Below are 24,654 nucleotides of genomic sequence, written 5' to 3'. Positions count from 1 at the left end.
CACACACACAAAAAAAACACAACAACAACAACAACAACAACAACAAAACACCCTAATATATTATTTCTCTCAGAAAGATAGCAAATGCCCTTCTGACTTTTAAATCAGTAGAAGACAAGCTGCCACTTCCTGCCAAGGTCGTGGGTTTGATCGCCATGCAGGCCACCTGCATATTCCTGCATTGCAGAGGGTTCATCTTCAACTACAGAAACCTCTGGGTCCAACTCTATGATTCCATGATTTTGAAGCCATTGTACTGTGACTCATATATGTAAACTAAAAACGCGCTTCAGTTTGCTTGCTTACTTTCTTGTCTCCCCCCCCCCCGCCCCCTGCTTCTTTCCCCTTATGATTACTTGGCTTGTGTTTACCGAGGGTGAGGGCGTGATTTTTCAATCTGAATATGGCATGTCACTGCACCTTGCTACAAGCAGCCTAGGGAACCATTTGAGAGACGTTGTGAGTCATATTTCCTCCAACAGTCATCTTTAGGATTTGTGGAGTAAACTCCCTTGCATATAAAGCTATTAACTCTTGAAATCATATGTTGGTAACTGGACGGGGGCAGAGTTCAGAGGGAGCTGCAACTGGGGTCAGCCTTAAGGGTGGGTGAATCCGTCAATGGGAGTTTCTCGTTTTTCCAGTCTTCCACATTTCCACGTCAGTTTGTGATTTTATTTTTAGTCCTTATGGAAATTCAGCAACATTTCTGTTCACCATTTCCACATATAGTCACATTTTATCCTCTTTTGGTACCCATTAGTTGGCTGGGAACCTGCACTTCAAAATTCAGAGAGATGCCAATTTTGAAGGATGTATGTATTTCAGTTCTCTTATTGTTTTGGAATGTGCAAATTAGTTAAGTTTGCCTTTCACTTGTAAATGAAGCAGATTTCTCTCTTCTCCCGAGTCAGCACCCAGTTGTCTGTGGTGGGTCTGTATTATAGCCAGCCTAAGACTCTTTGCTGCCTGAGGAGGAGCAAATAGCACTCCATCCCCTCCAGTCAAGGCACAGAGCACCCGAACCTAGCCAAGTCTGAACCAGTAAATTCCACATGCATCGCTCCATCACCCTGGCAGCACAAAGACAACAATAATATATTAAATAACTATCTTCTGCCCTTTCATGACATCCAGCTCAGGGCTGCCTTAGGTAGGCTTAGCTCTGTGCCACAATAGAAAAGTTACCTCTACACATAATATATTCAGCTATTCAAAAATTAGCCACTTATTTGCCTTCTTTCTTTCTTTCTTTCCTGGTCAGATGTCAATCTTATTTGCATGTCTGGCTATTTCTTTTGCCAGTGAAGAGCAATGTGAAATTTGTCCCCTTTTCTGCTCCATTTCTTCTCTTCTATACTCCCTGCCACTTCCTCTCAGGGAATCAAAAGAACCCACAGTATTTGCAGCAGTGGAACGTATTTATTTATTTCTTTGTTTGATTATTTAGCCATTTTTGAACTGTCCCTTCACCAAAAACGTTCACAGGGCACTTTATTTTTTTTAAAAAGCAAGAAAGTAATTGTAAAGATATAGCCCACATTGAAGAAAAACATTGAATCAATTCTCATAAATTACACAAATGGCATAATTAAAAACACGGTGGCCAAGCAGATGCCTGAGGAAAAACCACAAGCATGACCTGAGTACAAGAGCATTCTCCCCTCCTGTGGTTTCCAGCAAATGGTATTCAGAAACATTACTGCCTCCAGCTGTGGAGGCAGAGCATAGCCATCACGACTAGTAGCCTTCAAAAGCACTCTCCTCCATGAATTTGTCTAATCCTCCTTTAACTCCATCTAGGTACATGGCCACCACTGTTTCCTGTGAGTACAAATTCCATTGTTAAACAATGTGCTTCATGATGGAGAACTTTCCTTTATCTGTCTGGAATCTTCTGATATTCCGCTTCATTGGATGCCCATGAGTTCTAGTGTTGGGAGGCAGGGGGTTTCTCTATCCACGTTCTCCATGCCATGAATAATTTTAATTGCAAATTGGTTTGTTTGTTTTTTATAGTAAAGTGCATTGCGAGTCATTAGTTGGGTATAAATATAGCCAATGACGAAAGCATGAGTGAATGAATGCTTAGCAGGAGTACCATAGAAAGGAAATGGCTTGCAGTGAAAGGGGTTTTCCTCCCAAATGATCCACTGAGTGTCCTGACTTCACCATGACTCCGACACATGCCTAATCAGATAAATTCAGGCTCTTAATGCAGGGAAGAGTAGTTATCATCTGAAGGGCATAGCTCTCACCATTCAGGTAACAGGTGAGTCAAGGCCTCTAGCCTGGGAAAGGGAAATAAATAGCATTGTAATATAGCAGCTGACTGGAGCTTAATGTTGGTGGGGGGGTGAGCTAAAATAGCAGGGATATTGTTTCAGATGTCAGTTGGGGATGAGACAAAGGTTTTCAGGAAGTTGTGCTTCAGCAAAATCTAAAATCCTGCTCTTTGATTCGTTCAGGGATATATTTAAAGTGTGTGAGAGTGAAAGAGAGCACATTTTTGTTTCATATAGTCAGTGCTTTTTTTCTAAAAAAATGTTTAGAGGTACCCTCATTTTCTTACTCATATTGAAATACTGCCCCACAATGAGGCCAAACTTAAATTCACAAAATGTTTAGGGGTATGCATACCCCCAGGGGAAAAGCACTGCATATAGTTATCGTGAGATGTTAAGCAAAGAGACTTGTGCCTTTGATGTGCTTAGCACACCAAACAGGCCCCAAAATCCCCATAATGTGAGGAATATGCTAGTCTGCCACACACAAAAATATATTGTGTGGCCCAATAGTACTGCTTCCACAGACGGCGCCTTGCCCTCTCTTCACCAGTGTATCTGCACGATGTACTGCTCAGGCTTTGCTCATCTGTTTGAGGGTAATTCCATCTCTCTGCCAAGTATGATGGGTAGCTCTTCTGAGGCATTACCTCACCTCAGAAGAGACCGTCTGCTGTGCATCTTCTAATTAACAGGGACAACCAGAATACCGGCATGCAGAAACAGAAAAGGGTAGTCTCCTTTGAGGCAGGGCTGGCTCAGCCATTAGACGCAATGTTGTGCTTGCCTCAGGCAGCAGATGCTGTGGGGAGGGGCAGTGGCAAGGTGTTGGAGGACACAGCTGTGTGTGCCCCACAACTTGCCTTGCATACCCCTAAACTAGCCTGCTGTCCTCAGTTGCAGCAGAAGACACTGGCAGTGTATTAAAGTAAGATTAAAATGCCAGTTCAGTCAGCTTCTGAACACAGTATGTAGGGGTGTCATCCTGTCCTTTGCCTCAGGCAGCAAAAATGTCCTGGGCCAGATAATTATTACAAGGAGGCACTCTAAATGTGAATGTTTTCAGCTGTAAGAGTAAAATGTGCCCTAGGTTTCCCATTTCTATTTTCTGTTTCAGAAAACAGTGCCCCTCAGTTATCAGAAAAGTGGAGATTTTTTTTTATTTATTAAAAAATTGTATACCACTATTTCACAGAAAAATATAAAAGTGGTTTACAATATTACATAAAATTATACCGTAAAAACCACATGAAAAAATGAAATCAGAATTGAAATCAAACATCAGTTAAGTATTGTGGAAAGATGTGTTCTTAATTCCTGCATAGACTTGGCAGAATAAAAATGTTTTCATTATAATATTAATAATAACAATTTATTATTTATACACCACCCATCTGGCTGGGTTTCTCCAGCCACTCTGGTTGGATCCCAACAGAATATTAAAAACACAATAAAACACCAAACATTAATGCAGGTGTTTAGAGGTTGAAATAGAAGGCGCTTGCTGAATCTCTCTTAGCAGAGTATTCCACAATACTGGGCCAATGACACTAAAGGCTTGGTTTCTTGTTGTCAAATGAGCCTCTCAAACAGGGGCAACCCTGTGATAACCCTATGAATGACATGGAAAATTCAGAGATTCTAAATGCATAGTGACTGTTGCGGTCAGATGAACAGAAGGTCTAAACTATAAATGCAGAGAACCCTCCATTTGGTTGGTTATAGCTTTATCCAAAGCAGAAAAGAGTAGATGCTCTGGCACAGCTCTAGCAACAGACACACAACACATGCTGTGTGGTTTATTGGAAAGCTTTTTTTAAAGCGTGAAAAATTGGAGACGGTAAGACGCTCCTTTGCTAGGAACTGCCACTCCTCTCTGTGGGTTGGATTACAAGATTGATTGAAACTATTTTGCAAACAGTATGCCACATATATTCAGCAAATGTTGCCCCCAAGTGATACTTTCAATTAATACGTTACATAGAATGTCAGGAGGGATAAAGTTTTATCAGTTGTGGAAAATTAAATGGAGATTTCCTGATAAATAATAGTTTTCCTAACAACATGAAACTTGACATTTCTTGCTGCTTCCCTAAGTCAGAAGGGCATGGTACTAGGAGAAGCAGTATGTGAGAGTGGGGCAGGGGACATCAGTGAGCTTATTGTATAAGCAAGACAGCAAAACTGAACTCAAAAGTTCATTTCAAATTCACCCTTATATGCACAAAATATGTTTTTTTGTCTAGGCCAAAATTGTGCAGTCAATTTCCAGATAAAAATCCATCAATCAACCACATGATCTTGGCCTATGCACATAGGATGCTATGCATATAGGTCTCTTCAAAGATCTATGGTCAGCAGAGATAAGTCTAGTGCACCTGCTCCATGCACAGGGCCAAATTAGGCCTTTCCAGTATTGCATAACCCAGCCCTTTCATGTCTTAATCTGCATAATTTTAATGCACTGAGAGATGACTAAAATGGAATCTATTTATTTGACCAAAGGTCTGTAAATGGTTCACATGGAAGGTCCTTTCACAGGCCAAGTAGAAGGTATGATTCCTCTCTTTCTCAGGGACACTGACAGAGGGATACACTTATACCAGGCCCCAGACACTTAGCTTTTATTTAAATAAATAAAAAAAGTCAATTGAACATTGCTAACAAAAGTTAGAAAGCAAATTGTGGAGGCAATTCTAAAGCTTCAGCATGTGACAGGCAGCACCATAGCTAAGGACACTTAATCATTGTTTTTAAGCAATCAGAGGAAGAAATGCTGACTATCTCTCCTGGGGAGGGCTTCCAGTTCAGCATGGGGCTGGGAAAAGGAGAAGCTTGTTGTTGCTGTTAGCCTGACACTGGACAGACTGGATTATGTTAGTTTGAGTACTTTCTTTCATGTCCACATTGTTTCATTCATTCCCAAAGTATGCTTTCTTTACAGAATAAAACACAAATTTGACAGGTGGGTAGGGCACATGTCATTATGACACATGTTGGCTAGGTGGGCTGCCCCAACAACCTGTCAGAATCCATGCAAAACATTCTTTGAAGCAGCATGCCCTATCCTTTAAACATTGCTTGAGTAATGTTAAAAGGAGCGGTTGCTGCTTCAAAGAGCACTTTTGCAAAGAGCTTTAAGACAGCTCCCATGTTCCCATCTGGGCCTTCTCAATACTTGAAAAACCTTTAAAGGGGAAGCTGTTTCAAAGAGTGATTTGCAAAGGGCTTTAATACAGCATCCCTCCTCTGTCTGCGATTCCAAAGGTCTGAGACATCAATAGTAAAACATTTTTAAAAGCAATTTGTGAACAGCTAATACATTCTATGAACAGTAATCTCAGAGACTCAGGAACAGTGTATTTCAGCCATCAAATGCCTGGGTAAATAGAAAGATTTTTAAATTATGCATGAAAGTCAATGAGAGGCAGCTGCACCTCACTAGGGAAGGCATTCCACAAACAGGGAACAGGCACTGAAAAGGCCCTGTCATGAGCTAATACCTACCATGCAGCCCAGAGTGGCCTCACCACCACCAAGGCGTCACCTGCCGATCAAAGGGTGTGAGATAGTTGATACTGGTGAGCGTGCACACAAAATGGCACAAGAGTTGACTTCCCATGCTGCTTGTGTGAGTATGTAAATCTCATAAATATGTGAGAGGAGTCTTTCCCAGCCAAAAAAGGTCTGTCTCAGCCATGCAGAGAGAAACCTCCACACACACAAAATCCCAATGATGTAAAATAGCTTCTATGCTGCTTGATGTCCCTGACATCAAGGGCCTTAGCCAACCAACATTTTTAGTAAGCTTAGTGATTATATTTCAAAATGTATTCCAGCAAGCTGACATTCAGATGTGTCTCATAATAGTTTTTACTTTTTAGCCACACACATTTACTTTTGCTCTTTTTATCCTTTTAATGCAAAGTTCAACATTCTCTGCAAATTTAATCACAACTTCCAACATTGCTGGTTAGGATTACACAGTGGTGACATATACTTTTTTCCCTTTTTAGAACTGGTTTTACAAGGTTCATATCCAACAAGGAAGTTGAGGAAAAAATGGGATTTATACACCTCCACTCCAGGTATTTTACCCAAATTATTCTACCATTCAGTTAACGTAGGGAACATGTTTGAAAAACGATATTGGGCCTTTATATCTACTCTAAAGGCACTATATTCCAACATTCATGGGTTCCTAATGAGCTCTGTAAGGCTAAGTGTGTGGATTAAAAACAGCAACCAGGAACTCAGGACTGTACCTGTATGAATTCCCCCACCTTCTTCTGACTATATACCTGTCTTCCTTATAAGGGAAACAAGGAAGTAAGATAAAGAATTCCATAACCATGCTGATAGCCCTTAAGCACAGCTTGCAGTTCACCTATCCAGGTGGCACACTGTATTGTTGCCTTGTTTATGTTAATGTAGTATTCTGGTAACTGAGAATATTTCTTCTAAAACCTGCCTGGACTGGAGTTCTCAATCTTCAAGTTCTCATAAAGTTTCTGCACTGGGCTCATTACGCTGGACATAATTAATTTTGATATGTTCTGTATGTGCAGCCAGATCTGAAAGCGAATGGGGATTGAATTGCTTTGCCTTTTTTTCCTATTCCTGCAAAGAATTAACTATGTACAAGGTAAGGCTCACAGGTGATGTATTAACTTTTGGAAAAATGTCCTATCCTGCTCTTTTAGAAACTTTTTTTAAACGAGTATACTAGTCCTGTTATGCATGCAGCTTTCCACTTGACTATCGTGTAGCTGTTTTGAACTGAGTTTCGTTCCTGTTACCGAGGCTATGTATGGAATGTAATCGTAAGGACTGCTTAATTTTACAAATGAATAGTGTGAGAATTTACACTGCATCTGTGATTCTGTTATGTTTTATAGAACCTAATACATTTTTAACTTAAAGCACAAATAAATATCCAGAAAACTAGCAGCAGTAGAAAATGTCTGGTGCACAAAGAGCCGATGATCCAGCTGAATCAGGAATGATAGAGATCAAGTACATGAAACACAATGACTGATTCATACAAAAAATTTTTTTACAAATCTTTCTTTTTGCCAGTTGTCACCTTGGGAAAAGCTGGATATTCATTTCAGTCAAGACTGTGCTTCAACGTAATTTTGTTTTATAATGACTTCAATTTCACGGCACTTTTTGGTCACCGTTTTGAATATCGAAAGACATTCAGTTCAAAGGGTGGAAGGGGTACACTGGCAGGCTGTGTTTGGTGAGGTTGGAACAATACCCAGAACATTTTGTTATCTGCCATAATTATGCTGTGTTCTGATCTATTATATTTCCTTGATTTTTATATGCAGGGAATTGTAATCCAGGGAGTGCAGTGAATTGTAAAGAGTGTTTGCTTTCTGGACCGCATTGTGGATGGTGCTTTCAAGAGGTAAAGTGAATTATCTGAAATATTTTAAAGAAACACTAGTACTTGAAGTTGGTATGAAAAGAGTCTGTCCAACTCTCTGCTCTGATTCTAATCCTGCCCTGAGGGAAGAAATTCAGAAGCTGAATCAAAAGATTTATTTCAGAACCTAAGGGCTTGAGCACACCCAGTAAAATATTTGACTTCTTTTTAAGTAGCTGGTCCCCAGCCCTAAACCTTAATCTACCACACAAACTAGGTTGTTTAAATTCCCCTTCATTTCAAAAAATAGTCTGATGTGTGGCATAGAGAGCTGCTGCTTGAGAAACACAAATCCAAAGCATTTATTAGATTTCTAGCAAAAAGAGGCCTTGTGTATTAATAGCATAGAAAAGTATTTTCCTAAGGATTGCTCAGTGTATACATTTTATGAGATTTTGCAGAATTTTTGGTAAAAAAGAAATGTGGTAACAGAAACAGAGAGATGGATAAATGGCATGAAGCAAAGGCCCATTGGTAAGAAGATATAACACAAATCTATCTGGAAGGGAACGGGAACTATGTTTCAGAACCCACCTAAAGAAAAAATGTGTAGATCTAGTAAGAGCAATCCATGGGCAGAAACAGGATTGACCCAAAACTCTTCATTGAGAGACAGGGGGTAAAATGCCCCCTTAAGGCAAGGTGCTGAGTACTCATGGCTAGCCAAGTCATTTTGGTGCTTAAAGAAAAAAATCCAAAAAGTCCACTCCACCCTGCTCCTGGCAGTAAATAATAATAATAATAATAATAATAATAATAATAATAATGCACTTACTTAGGAACTGTCATTCAAGGCCAAAGGTACTAATTTTCTGCAATTCTGAGCATGTACAATTCCGCATAGAACTCGATATGTGGCATAATATTTGCATTCCTCACAAACTCAGCTTTTGCTTCCAAAGAAAAAGAGGAGTGCAATTATTATTATTATTATTATTATTATTATTATTATTATTATTATTATTATTTAATTGAAAGAAAATGGTTGACCTTTCATGACCTTCCTCACTATGCCTAATGATAGGGCCGGCCAAGGCAGAAAATACGCTTTGAATTTGTTCTTGGAGCAAAAATTTTCACACACTGCAACAACTACATGAAAAGATCTACTGATTGGCCCCTCTAGACTCTTAATGCACAGTCTGCATGTTTTCAAATGCCTGTCCACAGTTAAGAGAACTTGAACCTCAGTCATGGACCAGCCACAGCTAAGAATTTTACAGTGTAATCCAATATGTAGCAGCTCAAAAGTATATCTCGTTGAGTTCAGTGGAGCTTACTGCTTGGCAAATGGGTATAGGATTATAACCTTAAAGTGCTGTCTACTTTGATGGGGAGATTTGGCCATGTGGTTAACATTCAGGCATCAAAATCAAAAGGAACTGAATGTGCTTAACGTAGACTGAATTGCACTCCTCCTTTTCTTTGGAAGCAAAAGCTGAGTTTGTGAGGAATGCAAATATTGTGCCACATATCGAGTTCTATGCGGAATTGTACATGCTCAGAATTGCAGAAAATTAGTACCTTTGGCCTTGAATGGCAGTTTCTAAGTAACTGCATCAGGCATTATTTTCACAACATATACAGTACTTAGAGAAAACAGTCTGTGAAACTATTTCTTGTATTCAGAAGTTTCCAATGAAGAAATTATGTTCTACTGTGCATCAATGTTCCATTGTCTGGATTTTCTTGGAATATCCCAAACCTTTATATTTTTGTTTGTTCCTGAAAGTGAACTAAAATATTCACTTTCAGAATACTCCTCCTTTTGTATGGGATGGCATTCTGAGAAAGAACTAGAAACCTCATTGATTAAGCAAAGAGAGGGGAGAAGCAGCATATCAGTTCCTCGGTTTCTTCTATACAGCATTTCAAACTTTTAAAACTGCCAGTGGTTTTTTAAAAAAAATCTGCACAACTATGCGTAAGCAAATGCTATAGGTACATGTGCATAAAATTAGCATTTAAGCATACACAAATGCTGAATTTTCATGAAAATGCTTTTTAAAAGCAGATAATTGCAAATTGTTGTGGCGGGGTACAGAACTGAATTTAAGATTGGGAAAATGAAAACGGAGGGAAACCAGAATTAACAGGTTCATCCATCTCTAATCCAACTAGACCAATGCTTTTCCCCCTCAAAAAATGCATGTAAATTGTTAATGGTCTTGGCAGACCACTTAATTATTTTTCCACCTGTTGTAGTTCACTGTGTTAGATGCTATTTGATTTTTAAGTGTACCTCAATGGCTTCTTTTATTTATTGCACTGGAATTTATTGGATTGCATTTTGCATTTCATAGAACTTGAATTGTCATGAAATATAAAAAGCAATAAAAATGTTTAAAAAAATAAATAAAAGGCCTGCTTGCTTTGGAAAAACATTGGAATCAGTCCAGTCAAGTGCAGATTCAGCGATGTTTGTAAAGGAGCCTCCCTGGATTCAACAAAGCTTTCCCAGGCACAACACAAGGGTAGGCAATGGAAGTCTCATCCGAAACATTTGCTTTGTGTTGAATATCAAGCCTGAGGAATAGTTGTGTGAATAGCTGGTGACTTTTAGTTAATCCCCAAAAAGACACTAAACTATTGTTTTTGTTTGCATTTTTTTCCTTATCGTTTTTTCTTATCGTTTTCTTCTATCGTATTGCCTTTCCTTTTCCTTTTCCTTTTTCCCCCCACCTCTTTTTTTTTTGGTCTACAATCACCAGCACAGACTGTTGGCTAAAAATACTGAGTCTAAGCATCCTTAAAATATGGGCTGACGTGGTAATGCATCTTCCTTTTTTTGAAAAGTCAGCAGATTCAGAGTGTTTTTCTGGAGATGATCATTTGCTTTTGTCTCTAAGCATTTCATAGCAGTAGGTGATTTTTATATATACTGATTTGGCTGTGAAAGCTTGGTTGCCAAATTAAAAATAAGCCAACATCCCCTTTGAATATATTAATAAACTAAGTTTGGTTTTCATGGAAATATGAGGAATAGCAGTCTTTCGAGAAATGATGTTGAAGACGGAAGCACTGAAAAGTCTGTATTCATACTGTTCTGGTATATTCTTGGGGAGGACTGCAAAGGCAGATCTTATATTTGTAGATTTAAAATAGCCATGATCTATTATTTATTCAGTTGCCCTACCTGAAATTACATGACTGGAGGGGATAAATGTGCTTAAGACAGTTTTGGTTTTTTTAATGGTTGGCAAATATATGGCAATCACAGAGACTTGTCCAATCCAGAACTTTCACGTGATCCATTTGGGCAGTGGAACAAAAATGGCCCACTCAGAAGCTCTCTTTGTAAGTTGCTTGAATAAAGAGGAAAAGTGAATATAGAGGGACTGTGGGCTGCACTTTTGACCCACCCGCTATGGCACATGATTCCCCAGCCCAGCCACCACCATACAAGTGTTAGAATAGCTGTCTGAGGCAGGCAAACCTTCAGGCAGTTGCTCAAGATCCATGGAAACCTTTGTACAAAGGGGTAAAAGTGCAATGGCATCCCTGCCATAGATGACCATGCTAACACATGGATGGCACGGGTGAGACTTGGGGGGGGGGGAGCCTTACATCAGGGAACTGGGTCAGATGTGCAGCCCCACAATCCCACTCTACATGCTTTTCATTTTCACATCAGCAACTAGAAGAGTAAAAGCTAATGGAAGTTTAGAGATGGTAGTCTCTAGAACCACCATCACCTCATCTAACATTAACACAGGAATGGCTCTATTTTCACTTAGCACACTCTTTTTTCTCTTTTTTTTTTCTTTTTTGCTATTATTATTATTTCTGTACTTTGAAACACTTACACAATTTACTTTAAAAATTACAAGGATAAAAATATATTACAAAAAACATATTCCTCCTTCTTTAGAATGGTTCCTGACAATATACCCCAACTCACCCTTCCCAACATGGAAGAGGTTATATCAGAATTGGTTTTTCCCCAGTGACTTTTCTAGAAAAGGCCTGTAAGTGGACTGCTGGGTCACACTTATGCTTGCCATCAGATCCTCCAAAAAATCCTAAACTGATGACATAATTGGACAAACTATTTTTTGAAATGATTGCATGCTTATCATTTCAGATCTATTTCCAGCTTCCTTAAATTATTATATGTCATGCGATATTTCACAAAAAAGGAAACCATAATATATGAAAGTTATTAATTTTGTCAAATTATCTTTTTCTAATTATCACATCTTTTTTTCCTTCTAATTTAGCCACAAACTATTTATCCATTTTGAGATAGAGGGCATATAAGACACTTCCCAATTACCCAAAGTCTCGTTGTTAAGAAACAACAAATAGTCAATAATGTTATCCAATTGATTTCATTTGTTTCCCTTAGATCACCCAATAGAATTATTATTGAGTCTAATTGTAACTGGTCCCTTTGACATTTTGCATGTAACAAAGTAGTTGTTAAAAATATTTTTGTGCTAGGATAACCCCATCATACTATGGGTAGCATTTGAAAGGGACTTGCAAGGTGGAAACGGCTTCTCCTGCCAGCTTCAGTTTATTTGCAAAAGACACCATTGTGTGTCAAGGCTTTATAAGACAGCAAAGAAATACATTTTTAAATGATTTCAAAACTCCCCCCTTGGGTAAACAGCAGTTTTTGAATGCAAGTACTGTACAGGAAAGGCATTTGGAATGCTATACTGGCTCATATTTTCATCTATTCCAATATGCCTTCTTTAGTTATGATGCCTCAAAATGCACTCAGCACACAATGTTTGTTCAATGACCCAGCCTTAGTTTTAACTTGCAGTTTCTGGCAATCAGAATTTTTGCATATCTTGAGAACTAGATGCACATCATCATTTTGGGCAGAGACTCGATGACCACAAATTCCATTCTCTGTAATGTGTATTAAATTATATAGTGCTGAAAATATTGGTGATGGATGTAATGGAATGTATGACTATGACATTATAAGCAATGACTCTACTGCATTGATTTTTTTCCTGCTTAATGAGTGCGCATCCTTGTTGCTGGAAGGGTAAGGTGCAGGAGAAAGAGACTAATCTATTGAAAAAGTCAATTATAAGTACACTCCTTTTGCACACAACAGTTTCAAAGTAGGTCATAGTTGCACTGTTCTCCTGCATATCCCTACTTACAAATAGGGATTTGTGACATAACTTATATAGAAAATATTATGCTATGCCTTCAGTCATTTGCAGAATTGGCATCATATTGTGTTGCATTACACTCTGTTCTTGCACTCTTTGTTTCTTATAGAATTTTACTGATCCATCTGAAATTCTTAGAAGGTGTGGCACTCCTGAAGAGCTTATTTCAAAAGGATGCCAATTGAATTTCATTGAATTTCCTACTTCTGAAGTGGTAATTCACAAAAACAAGCCTCTTAGTGAAGGGCCACAGGAAAACAACTCAGATGTTACACAGATTTCTCCTCAAAAGCTAACTATCCTACTGCGGCCAGGTAAGTTGTATTGTTCACAAATGCTATTTTTTTTTTAATCATTTTGTAGCTTTGTACATAGCTTCCACTTGTTCATATTAAATATCAGGGTGTGAGATGTGACATATTTAGGTTGCAATCCTAAACTTGCTTACCAGAGTTGCGCTGAACTTAGAGGAATTTACTTCTGAGGAAACATATTTAGGCTTCTTAAAAATGGAACTTATGAAAGAACAGTTAGTAAAGATGTGTAAGGTTGATGAGCTTCTGGGAAGTCCCGCCCCTGCCCCACCCCCACCCCCACCCCCGCCAAGCATCTGTGCAGGGGAAGATTTATTTCCTTGTATTTCTTCTATTGCAACATTCACATGGCACAAAAGCAGCATTTTTTTTAAGGACTCACCCTGTTTTTCTGATTGTAAATTATTTTAACTAATTTTAAAATTGTGCTTTTAAATTGCTGTAATCAGCCCTGGGAACTAACGATGAAGGATAGGTAAGAAATATAAAGAATTAAGAATTTCCACCGAAATCACCTAAAATCATATCTCCCCAACATTTATAAGAGTGTTACAGATACAGGTCAATTGTTTGTTTGTTTCCTAAAGGCTTGGAAATGATCACAGCACATTTTATAAATAAATTTGGTAATTGTACTCCACAGCAGCAGTGGCAGTTGGTGAAAGCTGTAGCTGAGATCACATAAACCAACCTTCATATTTAACTGCCTCACACTATTCACAGGCTTCAGATGAATCTCCAGGATAATGATCGGTGGGATTCAACTAATGAGTCCCATCAGCAGAAAACACACATAGATTTTGGCTTGCTCAGTGGAGCTTTCCTCCCATGAGCCCCCCGAAATTTGCTTGGATTCTTCCCATTAAGAAATTAGCATAACCAACATGCTACTTTTTGTTGGCTTTTGCCTACTCAGACAGTTTTCCTATCTATGCTTTTCACACGTGGCTCTTATACTGCTTTGTCAACTTTCTTAAATTACCATAAATATGGAATCAGGGCCAGATCTCAATATTATCTTTTATAATTCATGTAGCACTATCAGTGTGCATGGCACCACACACCATCCCTGCCGAAGCTTCACTTACTGGGGTCGTGTGGCTGTGGCTTCTGACAAGATCGCAAGAGAGCCTAGCAAAATCACACAAAGGCCTCTTGCGAGATCTTGCCGGAACCCAGAAGCCACCACAACCACTTCTCTTCACTTGTCTGGCACCAGGGGGGCATGCCTGTCGAGGTGCCCATAGAGGTGCTCCTTGGATTCTGCTACCTGAGGCGCTCCCCCAGTCTGCCTAATTGACAGACCAGCCCTGCAGCTAACACAAGAGGAGCCAACACATTTTTTATTCTTTGTGAGAGCTACTATCAGGTGGGGGTGACGCGGCCGGGGTTGGCGCAAGGGGGGCGTCAATCCCCCGCCCCCAAGCCGGGTCACTGCAAGGGCCTGGATGCCCGGCCGCAACACCACCCACCATGAAAAGTGAGTGGTCCTGCTATTAGAGGATAATATTCTGAAATGGGATTTAAAGTTTTACATCGGAAAGAAGAAAAACTGGATGCTAATTCAGTTAAAATCTTGATGTGGCTGTGACAACCGCCTTTCTGACACAGCTTCCCATTTACAAAGTAATCAGAAACTGAAATGTGTGGTGTAAATGTAATGCACATATGATGAATCAACACATCTGCTTGCATTTTTGGAGTCGTCTTAGGGGGGTTGGTAAGAACTCTGCTTGGAAGTGTGGCTATAGAGGCTCATTATGAGCTTCTGAATTTCAGAATGTAAAACTCCTCCGCTCATCCCAGATAGTGTCTAGAGATAGAAAGGGTACAGAAACTGATGAGTAGGAGGTTCTACATGAGGGTGATGTCAGGAATGCATCCCATCAAATGGTTTTTCCAAATTTCCCAAGGCTATTCCTCCATGTTTTATTAAGAAGTTTACATGAATGCTGATAATTAACAATCGGCTTTCTACACTTCCAACATAAAATGTTTTTCTTATGACATGGTTGCCACAGCGAACCCAAAGTACATTGACTTCTTCTGTGTTTGTGGCTTGTATAAAGCAGCACCCATGTTGGTTGAGATGATTTTATCCCTGCCCAGGAACATCCTATACAACAAGCATAATGTGTGAAGCAGGACTTAGGTTGCAATCTCCACTTACCTGGAGGTAGACCCGTTGAATTCTTTGGGCTTATTCTTGTGTAGACACCATTAGAATCACACTGTAAGTATGTCTTTTAGCACATTGTGATGGCTAGTAATACTGCTGGGAACACTTCTTTGTTACAAAGGACCAGAAAAAGAATACTGTGAGGCAACAAGAATAAACAGTTCCAGTCAATATTGCATTTCCCTTTTCACTCTCTAACGACAGCTGTGTTAATTTCTTTTCTGTTTCCCCTGTGGTTTCACAAGGAAATGAAGAAACAATACAAATCAATGTTCGTCAGACTGAAGATTATCCAGTTGACCTCTACTACCTCATGGATCTTTCAGCTTCCATGCATGATGATCTGGAAACCATTAAGGAACTGGGTTCTACCTTGTCAAAAGAAATGTCTAAACTGACAAGTAACTTTCAGCTGGGTTTTGGGTCTTTTGTAGAAAAACCAGTTTCACCATTCATTAACACCGTGCCAGAAGAAATCAAGAATCCTTGCCAGTGAGTAGCAAAAAACCTAGTTCAAATACATTTTGGATCAGATTTCTGTCCTTTTCAGGGGTAGAATTTAGTTTGGGTCTAGGGGGCAGGGTAGCCAGTTACCTTCATTTTCAAGGGGGCTCCAGTCTCTTTAGTTGCTATTTTCTTGGGGTATCAGTATTTCACCTTTTACTTGTGTTACATGAATTGAAAACAATAGAAATGTGGGCAGAGCAATCTAAAAGTGTGGGAGGAAGGAGAACCAAAGGCAGATGAACCATCTTTTCCTATACCCTTAGCTCAGTAAAGCAAAGGCTGCCAAGGTTTCCATGGTGGTGAGCAATGTCTCCACAGGTAAGTCTCTGTCTCTAACCTTGGAGAGACAGTCTCTGAAACATCCTGTAGTTTCTTGGAGGCCTTCCCAAGAACCGTTGGATTGGCACCTGAAAAAATTATCTTTCAGATTACTTTTTATTTTTTAATTTTAATCAAACAATTATACATGAATGTGTATTTGTGTGTAGAGAGACAGACAGACACACAGAACAAAAGTAGATGGTATGAGCCCTTATGTTTGCCAATAGACTTATACTTCAATCCTGGAAGGATAAATACCCACTATCCATTGCACAGTGATTTGAGGACCTTACCACCTTTGTTACATTTGAACATATTTTTATGAATGCCAATTTCATGTGGATACCTATTTGGGCACCTGGAGGACTTTTATCATACTGTTTGTTTAATTTTAGAAGGAAGAACTAGTGGCTATTTTGTTCTCAATGTGAGGTGACAGTGTGCATATTTTTTCAGCCATTTTCTAATCTATCTTTTTATTTGTTAAATATGACACTTAAAAGAATAAAATAAAAATAAAACTAGACAGACAGACAGACAGATTAGGATATAGGAAGGCACAATTTTGCGTTCCTCCCTGTATTCATCACATGCAGCACTGTTTCCATTACCCTGTAGATCAGCTTCTGCCCAAAATCTTGTTATTTGTCTTGCTGTCCGCTGTAGCAAAATTTTATAACTTAGGTATTTATTTATTTAATTGATTATGGTTTGTGTTCAACATACCCCTAAGGTGTTTGTTCCATCAGCACAAAAATTTCTGCTAGCCTGATAGAACTATCTTCTCTCTCCTCCCCACCCCCTACACTATTCTGAGTGTTCTCATGATCCTCTAGAACAGATTTGGGAAGGGCATGGGGGCTCATAGGAAGAGCAGAGGTGTGGGGAAGTCCCGTTCCACTCGCAAGAATCAGGACCACAATACCTCAAGGACCACCTCTCCCCCATATAAACTAACTCAGACTCTGTATTCATCATCTGAGGCCCTTCTTGGTGTGTCTCCTCCACATGAGGCACAGAGGGTGGCAACATGAGAACAGGCCTTCTCTGTGGTGGCTCCCTGTTTGTGGAATGCTCTCCCCAGAGAGGTTTGTCTGGTGCCTTTAATGTCTATTTTTAGGTGCCAGATGGAAACATCCTTCTTCAACTAGGCCTTGGGCTAATTAATATTCTAGAGCCTTTTAAATGTGTCTGTGGGAAGGGTGGGTATTGTTTCGCTGTTTTGTTTTTAATTATTTGCTTGTTTTTATCTTGTATTTTATTCTGTGAACCACCCTGAAATCTTATGATGAAGGGAGGTATATAAATCTAATAAATCATCATCATCATCTTTATACTGGCTTCTGCTTGTGCAGTGCCTTAAATGAATATGGCCAAATGCAACTATTATGTTATTCCACCCCATTCATTTTAGTGCAGAGCAAAAGCAATAAAAAAACATGATCTTATATGTATTATTCACAGTCTGAAAGTAACAACAATGAATACTGATCATATTCACTGGATTAATCTCCATTCCAGACATGGGATGAATAAATGAAGGCCTGCAATTTCTGCAGCCATTTCCATTTTTGTTGGGAATCTGAGTGATTTGATGCAATGTGTTGGTTGCCTCACATCATCTATGTGCTGCCTCCTTCTTCTTGAGTTAGACTTTTACCCCTTGTCTCTCCAGAAGCAATTCCACTGATACCAACTACATTTTCTGCTTTTAACATAGCCTGAGTAGATATTTTTCACTGCTTTAATAGTTTTGACCCCTTTCTCCCTGCTGTTTGGAATCTGTCCTTACCTGGATTTGGTACAATCTGGTTGGGATGTTAATTCTTGAACATTTTTGAGCATATTTTGCCTCAGTTGGAGGTAGTGATCATTTTTATAGCATTAGTTGTGAATGATGAGAGCTTTTACAAATTATAAGGCTAGGGGGAATGTTTTGGGCTGATGGATAATTGATGTGTTGGTCTGGAACAGATGAATTTAAATCCCACTGCAGTTGTAGAATACTGAGACTCTGTAACAGTCAAGTCTTGTGAAGTCTCTGTAGCACCCTGCTTTATGGGATCATTATAGATTTAACTTCTGATCAAATAAACACCCTAAGAACATTTAAAATATCCGTTTTTGTCATATAGCTAGGGTGTAGAAGCTGAAAGTATCTTTACAAAGACTACAAGCCTTCTTTAAGCTATTACTGAGTGTATGCTAATCTACAAGCATTTGTGGGTAAATAAAGTTACACAGTAGAACATTGTAAATAGCAAAGTGTCATGCTGTATGTTTCATTAATAAGAATTTTCATGTGATCTGCTGTGTTAATTGTGTGTCTGTGTCTGCAGAAGTGTCCCACATGACTGCTCTCCAACATTTGGATACAAGCACATTCTGTCATTGACAAATGATGCTGAAAGGTTCAACGAAATTGTGAAAGAACAGAAAATCAGTGCTAATATAGATACTCCAGAGGGAGGATTTGATGCAATTATGCAGGCAGCTGTGTGTAAGGTAAGGAAATCTAAATCAAAACCCTTTAGGTAAGTTCTGTTGCAGTGTTCACCATAGTAAACCACTTCCCACAGAGTCCAGGTTTATCTAACATGAGCTGGACTGAAAACTTAACTTCCACTTTATAAACGCTGATGAATCCAAGGTGCCAAGAAAGTCCTCTCAGCAGTATCTGGTAGCAGGTGGTACCATCAAAAGGGCCTCTGATGCTGACTGTAAGGCCTGAGATGGTTGGCATTGGGGAGAAGACCTTTTGGGTATTTGGGTCCCAAGCTGTTTAGGATTCCACATGCTAGTACTAGGGATGGAGAAGAAATTTGATTCAGTTTGCATTTAAAGGAGAAACTGCAAATGTTGTACTTTCCGAAGCAATATGTGAACTGAAACACAGCCATCCTTCAAAATTTCCACTTCTCTGAATTTTGCAGTTCTCCACTCAAGTAATGTGTACAAAAATGCCAATACTAGGGTAAAGTGTGCATATAAGTGCATATATTAATGCAGATAGCATTCAAAATGCATTATATTAGGCAAGGTTGATTTGCAAAAATGTGTGTATTGGAAGAAATTCACACTACAATTCCAATGAATTTTCATGATGACATTAAAACAACAACACCACGGGTTGATGTAGAAAGCTTACTAGGAAAAAAAGAAACAAAACTGACAGATTTGCCCATCCCAGCTAGTACTAACACTCTGAAATGGGCCTGATAGCTTGCCAGCAGCCAGCACAGTACATTCAGGACTGGTCATACATGATCCCATTGGGCTGCCCCACATCACTCATCTGGCAGCTGCATTCTGCACTAGCTGCAGCTTAAGGGCAGCCCCACATAGTGCATTTGCATAGTCCAGATGGGAGGTCACTAGAGCATGGACTGTTATGAAGCAAGACAATGATATAGAAGTACTGTACTCATACATTAGCAATGTATCTGCTACCATAATCTGTTTACATTTTTGTTGCAGGAAAAAATTGGGTGGAGGAACGACTCATTGCATCTGCTGGTCTTTGTGAGTGATGCCGATTCCCATTTTGGGATGGATAGCAAACTGGCAGGAATTGTAATTCCAAATGATGGAGAATGCCACTTGGATCATAATAATGAGTATTCCATGTCAACTGTTTTGGTAATATGCTTCAAGTTTTACTCTTTACTCTTCTAGAAATTAATTGTACAGTATGTGCAATGTGCACATTCACAGAAAACAAATGAAAGGACTACTGGGGCCATTCCCAACTGAATTTGAATAACGCTTTCGGACATACTTAAATCGTAGAATGCTGGGGGGAGGGGCAGGAATCCATCTGAGAACTAAAACATTTATTATTTTATTTTACTTGCCTGCCTGCCTGCCTGTCTACCTAATTATATTGCTATCCCACCTCTCTACTGTTGTGGAATCTAAGGCAGCATGAATGTGATCATCCATCCAGACACTGACCAGACCCACTCCTACTTCAGGAAGGTGGTGGTCTCACCTGACTTCAGACTATACCATGGAACCCACATTCCTTTTCAGGAGTGTAGAAAGCAACCACCTCTCTTCACATCAGTGTATCAGTCCTTTTTAAAAATACATAGAGCCCTGGATTTCTTTGGTAAATGGCACTGCATGAATGCCAGTAGGGCAGCTCTGTAGCAACTCATATAATAAGATATGCTATTTGAGTTTTGAGTTGTCACCTGTTTTATTACAGGCATGGTTTCTGTAGTTTCTTTTTATTAGGACTTCAACACAAAGACATTTTAACATGTGAAGTTTTTTTAAAAAAAATATCCCTGGAGATAAGTGTTCGGCAACACATCACTGGATAAATTAGCATGCGTTGGCCTGGTGTTGAAGAGCCATGTGCAGGACTGTAAAATATAACAAATGTGACTTTTCACCAGAGGCATATATGAAGGATATACATAGTTCCAACTAATCCAGAGATGAGCACACAGAGGCCTCAGTTTCTAGACTCTTCTGTGTTACCATCTTCTTTTGATAAGCCAAGAGACAGCAAAGCCACGTTTTTGATTTAAAGTTTAACTTTTGCTTGATTTATTTTTCTTTATGTTTGTCTTCAGGAATATCCAAGTTTGGGACAATTAATAGACAAGATTGTGCAAAACAACATTTTATTAATTTTTGCAGTGACAAAGGAACAGGTTCCTTTGTATAAGGTAAGAGACATATTTCTTACTTGATCCTCCTTTTCATGTTTGTTAAGATGGCACATCAGTACAAAAAGCACTGTAAAGCTTCCAACATCCTCTAATTAAGGATCCTAATCTCTTTTATAGTAGCATAGATTCAGCACACATAGGCACTTAGTCTAATTCGACACTAAAAATATGGAACCAAGCCTTATTTAGCAGAAGAACTGCATGCTCTACAAGACACAAAAAATAGAGGTAGTGTTTTTAAGAAGAGGGGAACAAAAATGCCATAGAAAGTATAACAATAGAATAGGGGTTCATACATTATAAAACTTGGTATAATGTTCCCAATGAACAGAGGAAGTCACTTGAGAACTCTGATACAAGGATAAAACTGATGAAGAGATTCTGAAACGTGATGCTTTTTATAACCCACTCAGATAGTGAGGGATGTAGCATTCCAAAGGAAAATGGAATTTTGCAGTCATTGAGAGGTGTTTAGTGTTTCAGATGAAATAATACTGCAGAGACTGAACGGAAGCCAGGGACTTCTTATCTAAAAACATATCCATTCAATATTTTCCCTTCAGTTCTAAAAGTCCTGTGTTCCCCTGGATATAATGCTCAGCCCATGCAATGAATGCTTTCTGAACAACACAGTCCAGACCACATTTCTGCTCCATAATAATGTCATGTGTGGCTTAGAAGGCTCTCCCTTGTCTCACAGCACTAATATCCCTGTACCAAAGACATTATAGCTCCTGTTGCAGATTATGTACCATATTTTATTTTATCCCTCCCTCCCACAAACACATTTAAAAGACTGTAAAATATTAATCAGCCAAAGGGCTGGTTGAAGAGGAATGTTGTCACCTGTCGCCTAAAAATATATAATGAAAGCACCAGGCGAACCTCCCTGGGGGGAGAGCATTCCACAAATGGGGAGCCACTACAGAAAAGGCCCATTCTCATGTTACCACCCTCTGGACCTCACGTGGAGGAGGCACAAGAAGGTACATTTATATTATGACATTTTAATGTGTATTTGAGAGGGGAGAGTATGTGCGTGCGTGCCAGTGGTAGGTGTGCACACACTTGTGTACACACAGCCCCCTTCTCAGTTAACCTGTGCAGATCACCCGAGGAGAGGCATTCTGAATGATCTGATGACTGAGGAGGGGAGGGAAGAAGAGCAGAGGCCAGGTCTGTCCCTCAAACCGGGTGCAAGTCTCTCCTGCCTTAGAGGAAATAGGCTGCTGAAACTTTGAGCTTGAATGCTCCTCGCTTCTGTGCAACCTGGAGAAGGAGATCGTAAGTATCTGCTTCTCGACTTAAACTATCAGATGTTGTTTCCAAATCACAAACTGTAGTTAAACTATGGATTACTGGAGCAACAAGATCAAACCATGGTTTCTGATCCTGGCTTGTTTCAATAAACCATAAGTATAATGACAAACCTGTTCAAGAGACAAATGACTCCAGTCGCCTCAAAGCTGCAGGTTATTGAGCCTGAACCTGTGCAGCTGAGAGGCTTCAGGAAGTAAGGCTAAGTGCTGCTCCACCAACAGAGACAGAGGTGCACTGTGGAGAGTCAACACTTTCTTAGCTAGAAGCCCCCAGACACACAAAAGAAAGCTCCACTAGTGGAGTGGGTGAAAATGGGATGTGCTGTGGGCAGGCATAAAGATGCCGCATCCAAAGCACCGTAATTTCCCCAGCACACCTCCATTAATGGTAGGATTCTTATGTCAATCCAAGGGCTGGTATAGAATCATAGAACTGTAGAGCTGGAAGGGACCATAAGAGTCATCTGGGCCAACGCCCTGCAATGTAGGCATCTTTTTGCCCAGTATGGGGCTCAAACCCATGACCCTGAGATTAAGAGTCCTATACTCTACTGACTGAGCTATCCCAGTGGGTAATTAAAGCGGCCCCCAAAACCTCCCCTGCCCACAGTGAAATGGCATAGCAATAGCTTTGGTGGTTGTTCCACCATCAAATCTCACCTGGCACCCCATGCCCACTGCTAGTGCCCCTATTCCCATGCCTATTCTCTGTCCCAGCAACCCATATATGAATAGTAGGGTTGCCCTGTAAGAAACTGAACTCTGCAATTCGTGTATCATTAGAATTAAGATTTCTTGCTGAACAAGGGACTTATTATTTAGTTAGACACAATCGCAGGTGCAGTTTGACCCTAGATGTCACTCCATATGTGGAGATACACAATGGAAGCCCTCACTGTATCTATGTGAACAGATTTGGACCACCATGTATGAATACAAACAAGGAATGTCTACCTCCAAAAGCTCAGTTTCCAGCAAGTGTCAGTCAATTAGTATTGCACACAGACAAGATTTCCATACATATAAAGAAGGGTATCTTTAGAGAGAATGCTGGTGTAAGCTGCAGCCCTCTTCTCATACAAATCTCCTGTAGAAATAGACTGGAATACAAGTAAAAGCCCCCAAGATTAGATCTAACAGCTCGAAATAACTGGCATTACAAATAGAGGGTTATATTTTCTGTGGAATGACTGAGAGTAGTGTTATGCTACAGTTAACAGAAATCCTTTTCATTTGTTTGCATTAAAATATATACTGTTTAGATAGGTAGATAGATATTATAAAATTAGTATTTTTAAAATATGTATATGCAATCTATAAACATGTTCTCAGAGGGGTTTATAGCTATACAGTAAAAACAAATCAGAAATGAAAATATAAATCCATAAAACCACCAAGAACATCATTTTTAAAATGCACAGTCCAGGAAAAATTAATTTAAAATAGGAACAGATTTAAAGGTCTAGGACAGTTTTTAAAAAGAAAAAGAATGAAGTATTTTTATAGTGCCAAACTGCATCAAGGTAGGCACCAGACAAGCCTTTCTGGAGAGAATGTTACATAACCAAGGTGCCACCACTAAAAAGATCCTTTGTCCAATAGCACCTCACCTGAAGAAGCAGCCTCAGAAGAAGATCTTAAGATCTGAATATGTGCATATGGAAACAAGTGATCCTAGAAGTACTCTGTTCCCAAGTCATACAGCCATACCTCAGGTTGAATGCGCTTTGGTTTGAGCACATTTGAGTTGCGCTCTGCAGCAACCCAGAAGTAACGGAGTGCATTACTTCCCGGTTTCACGGCTTGCACATGAGCAGACGCTCAAAATGACGTCATGCGCAGAAGCAGCGAAAAGCGACGCACGCAGACGTGCCATCGCTAGTTACGTTTGCTTCTGGATGCGAACAGGGCTCCGGAACGGATCCCGTTCGTATCCAGAGGTACCACCGTAGCCTTAAAGGTCAAAACCCTGAGCCTGAATTGATTTGGAAACACAGTGAGCCAGTGAGCTGGCAAACAGCGATTAATATGCTCATATCCCCCTTCCCTCCCCAAGCCCAATTAGCAATCTTGTAGCTATGTTCTGAATGAAATGAAGTTTCTGGACCACCCTCAAAAGCAGTCCCATCTAACCCATATTGCAGTAGTCCACATATAATTATTACAACTTCCACTTATCCAACAAAGCAGGGCTTGAATCTATCATTAATTCATCCTGGAAGTTCTGTTCTGTCATTTAAATCAAAAGCATTGCATTCCAGGCATGTTACAAACTTGTTCAAATCAGCTCTATTTATTTATACACTTAGATTCAGTTATCCTGTTTCACTGTTCTCCAATTGTGTATTGGGGTGTGCTAGTTTAAAAATCTACTGGTAATTACAGCTTCCTGAATTCACTGAGCTTGCTCACTCTCTAATTATTTACCTGCTCATTGCTTCAGTTGTGTGAGTGGCATGATTCCTCCCCCCCCCT

At 39.6% G+C, this 24,654-nt stretch overlaps 1 protein-coding gene across 2 annotated transcripts in view; it reads left to right on the top strand.

Moving 5' to 3' along the window:
* ITGB6 (integrin subunit beta 6) overlaps positions 1–24,654 on the top strand; it is a 67,136-nt gene that overhangs the window by 22,773 nt on the left and 19,709 nt on the right. The window contains exons 3-10 of one of the 2 annotated variants that reach the window (XM_081198932.1): positions 6,302–6,373; positions 6,854–6,930; positions 7,622–7,701; positions 12,967–13,171; positions 15,596–15,842; positions 18,518–18,683; positions 19,656–19,817; positions 20,762–20,857. In XM_081198932.1, coding sequence (XP_081055058.1) covers positions 6,870–6,930; positions 7,622–7,701; positions 12,967–13,171; positions 15,596–15,842; positions 18,518–18,683; positions 19,656–19,817; positions 20,762–20,857 — 1,017 coding nt within the window. In that variant the 5' untranslated portion in view covers positions 6,302–6,373; positions 6,854–6,869. The remainder of the gene's footprint in view (positions 1–6,301; positions 6,374–6,853; positions 6,931–7,621; positions 7,702–12,966; positions 13,172–15,595; positions 15,843–18,517; positions 18,684–19,655; positions 19,818–20,761; positions 20,858–24,654) is intronic. The other variant, XM_081198933.1, reaches the window with a different exon arrangement.

This window comes from Podarcis bocagei (assembly GCF_964188305.1).
Source record: "Podarcis bocagei genome assembly, chromosome: 1".
In the NCBI taxonomy this organism is placed as follows: Eukaryota; Metazoa; Chordata; class Lepidosauria; order Squamata; family Lacertidae; genus Podarcis; species Podarcis bocagei.
Note: the sequence above shows the minus strand (reverse complement) of the source record. Positions and strands in the feature narration are given on the sequence as shown.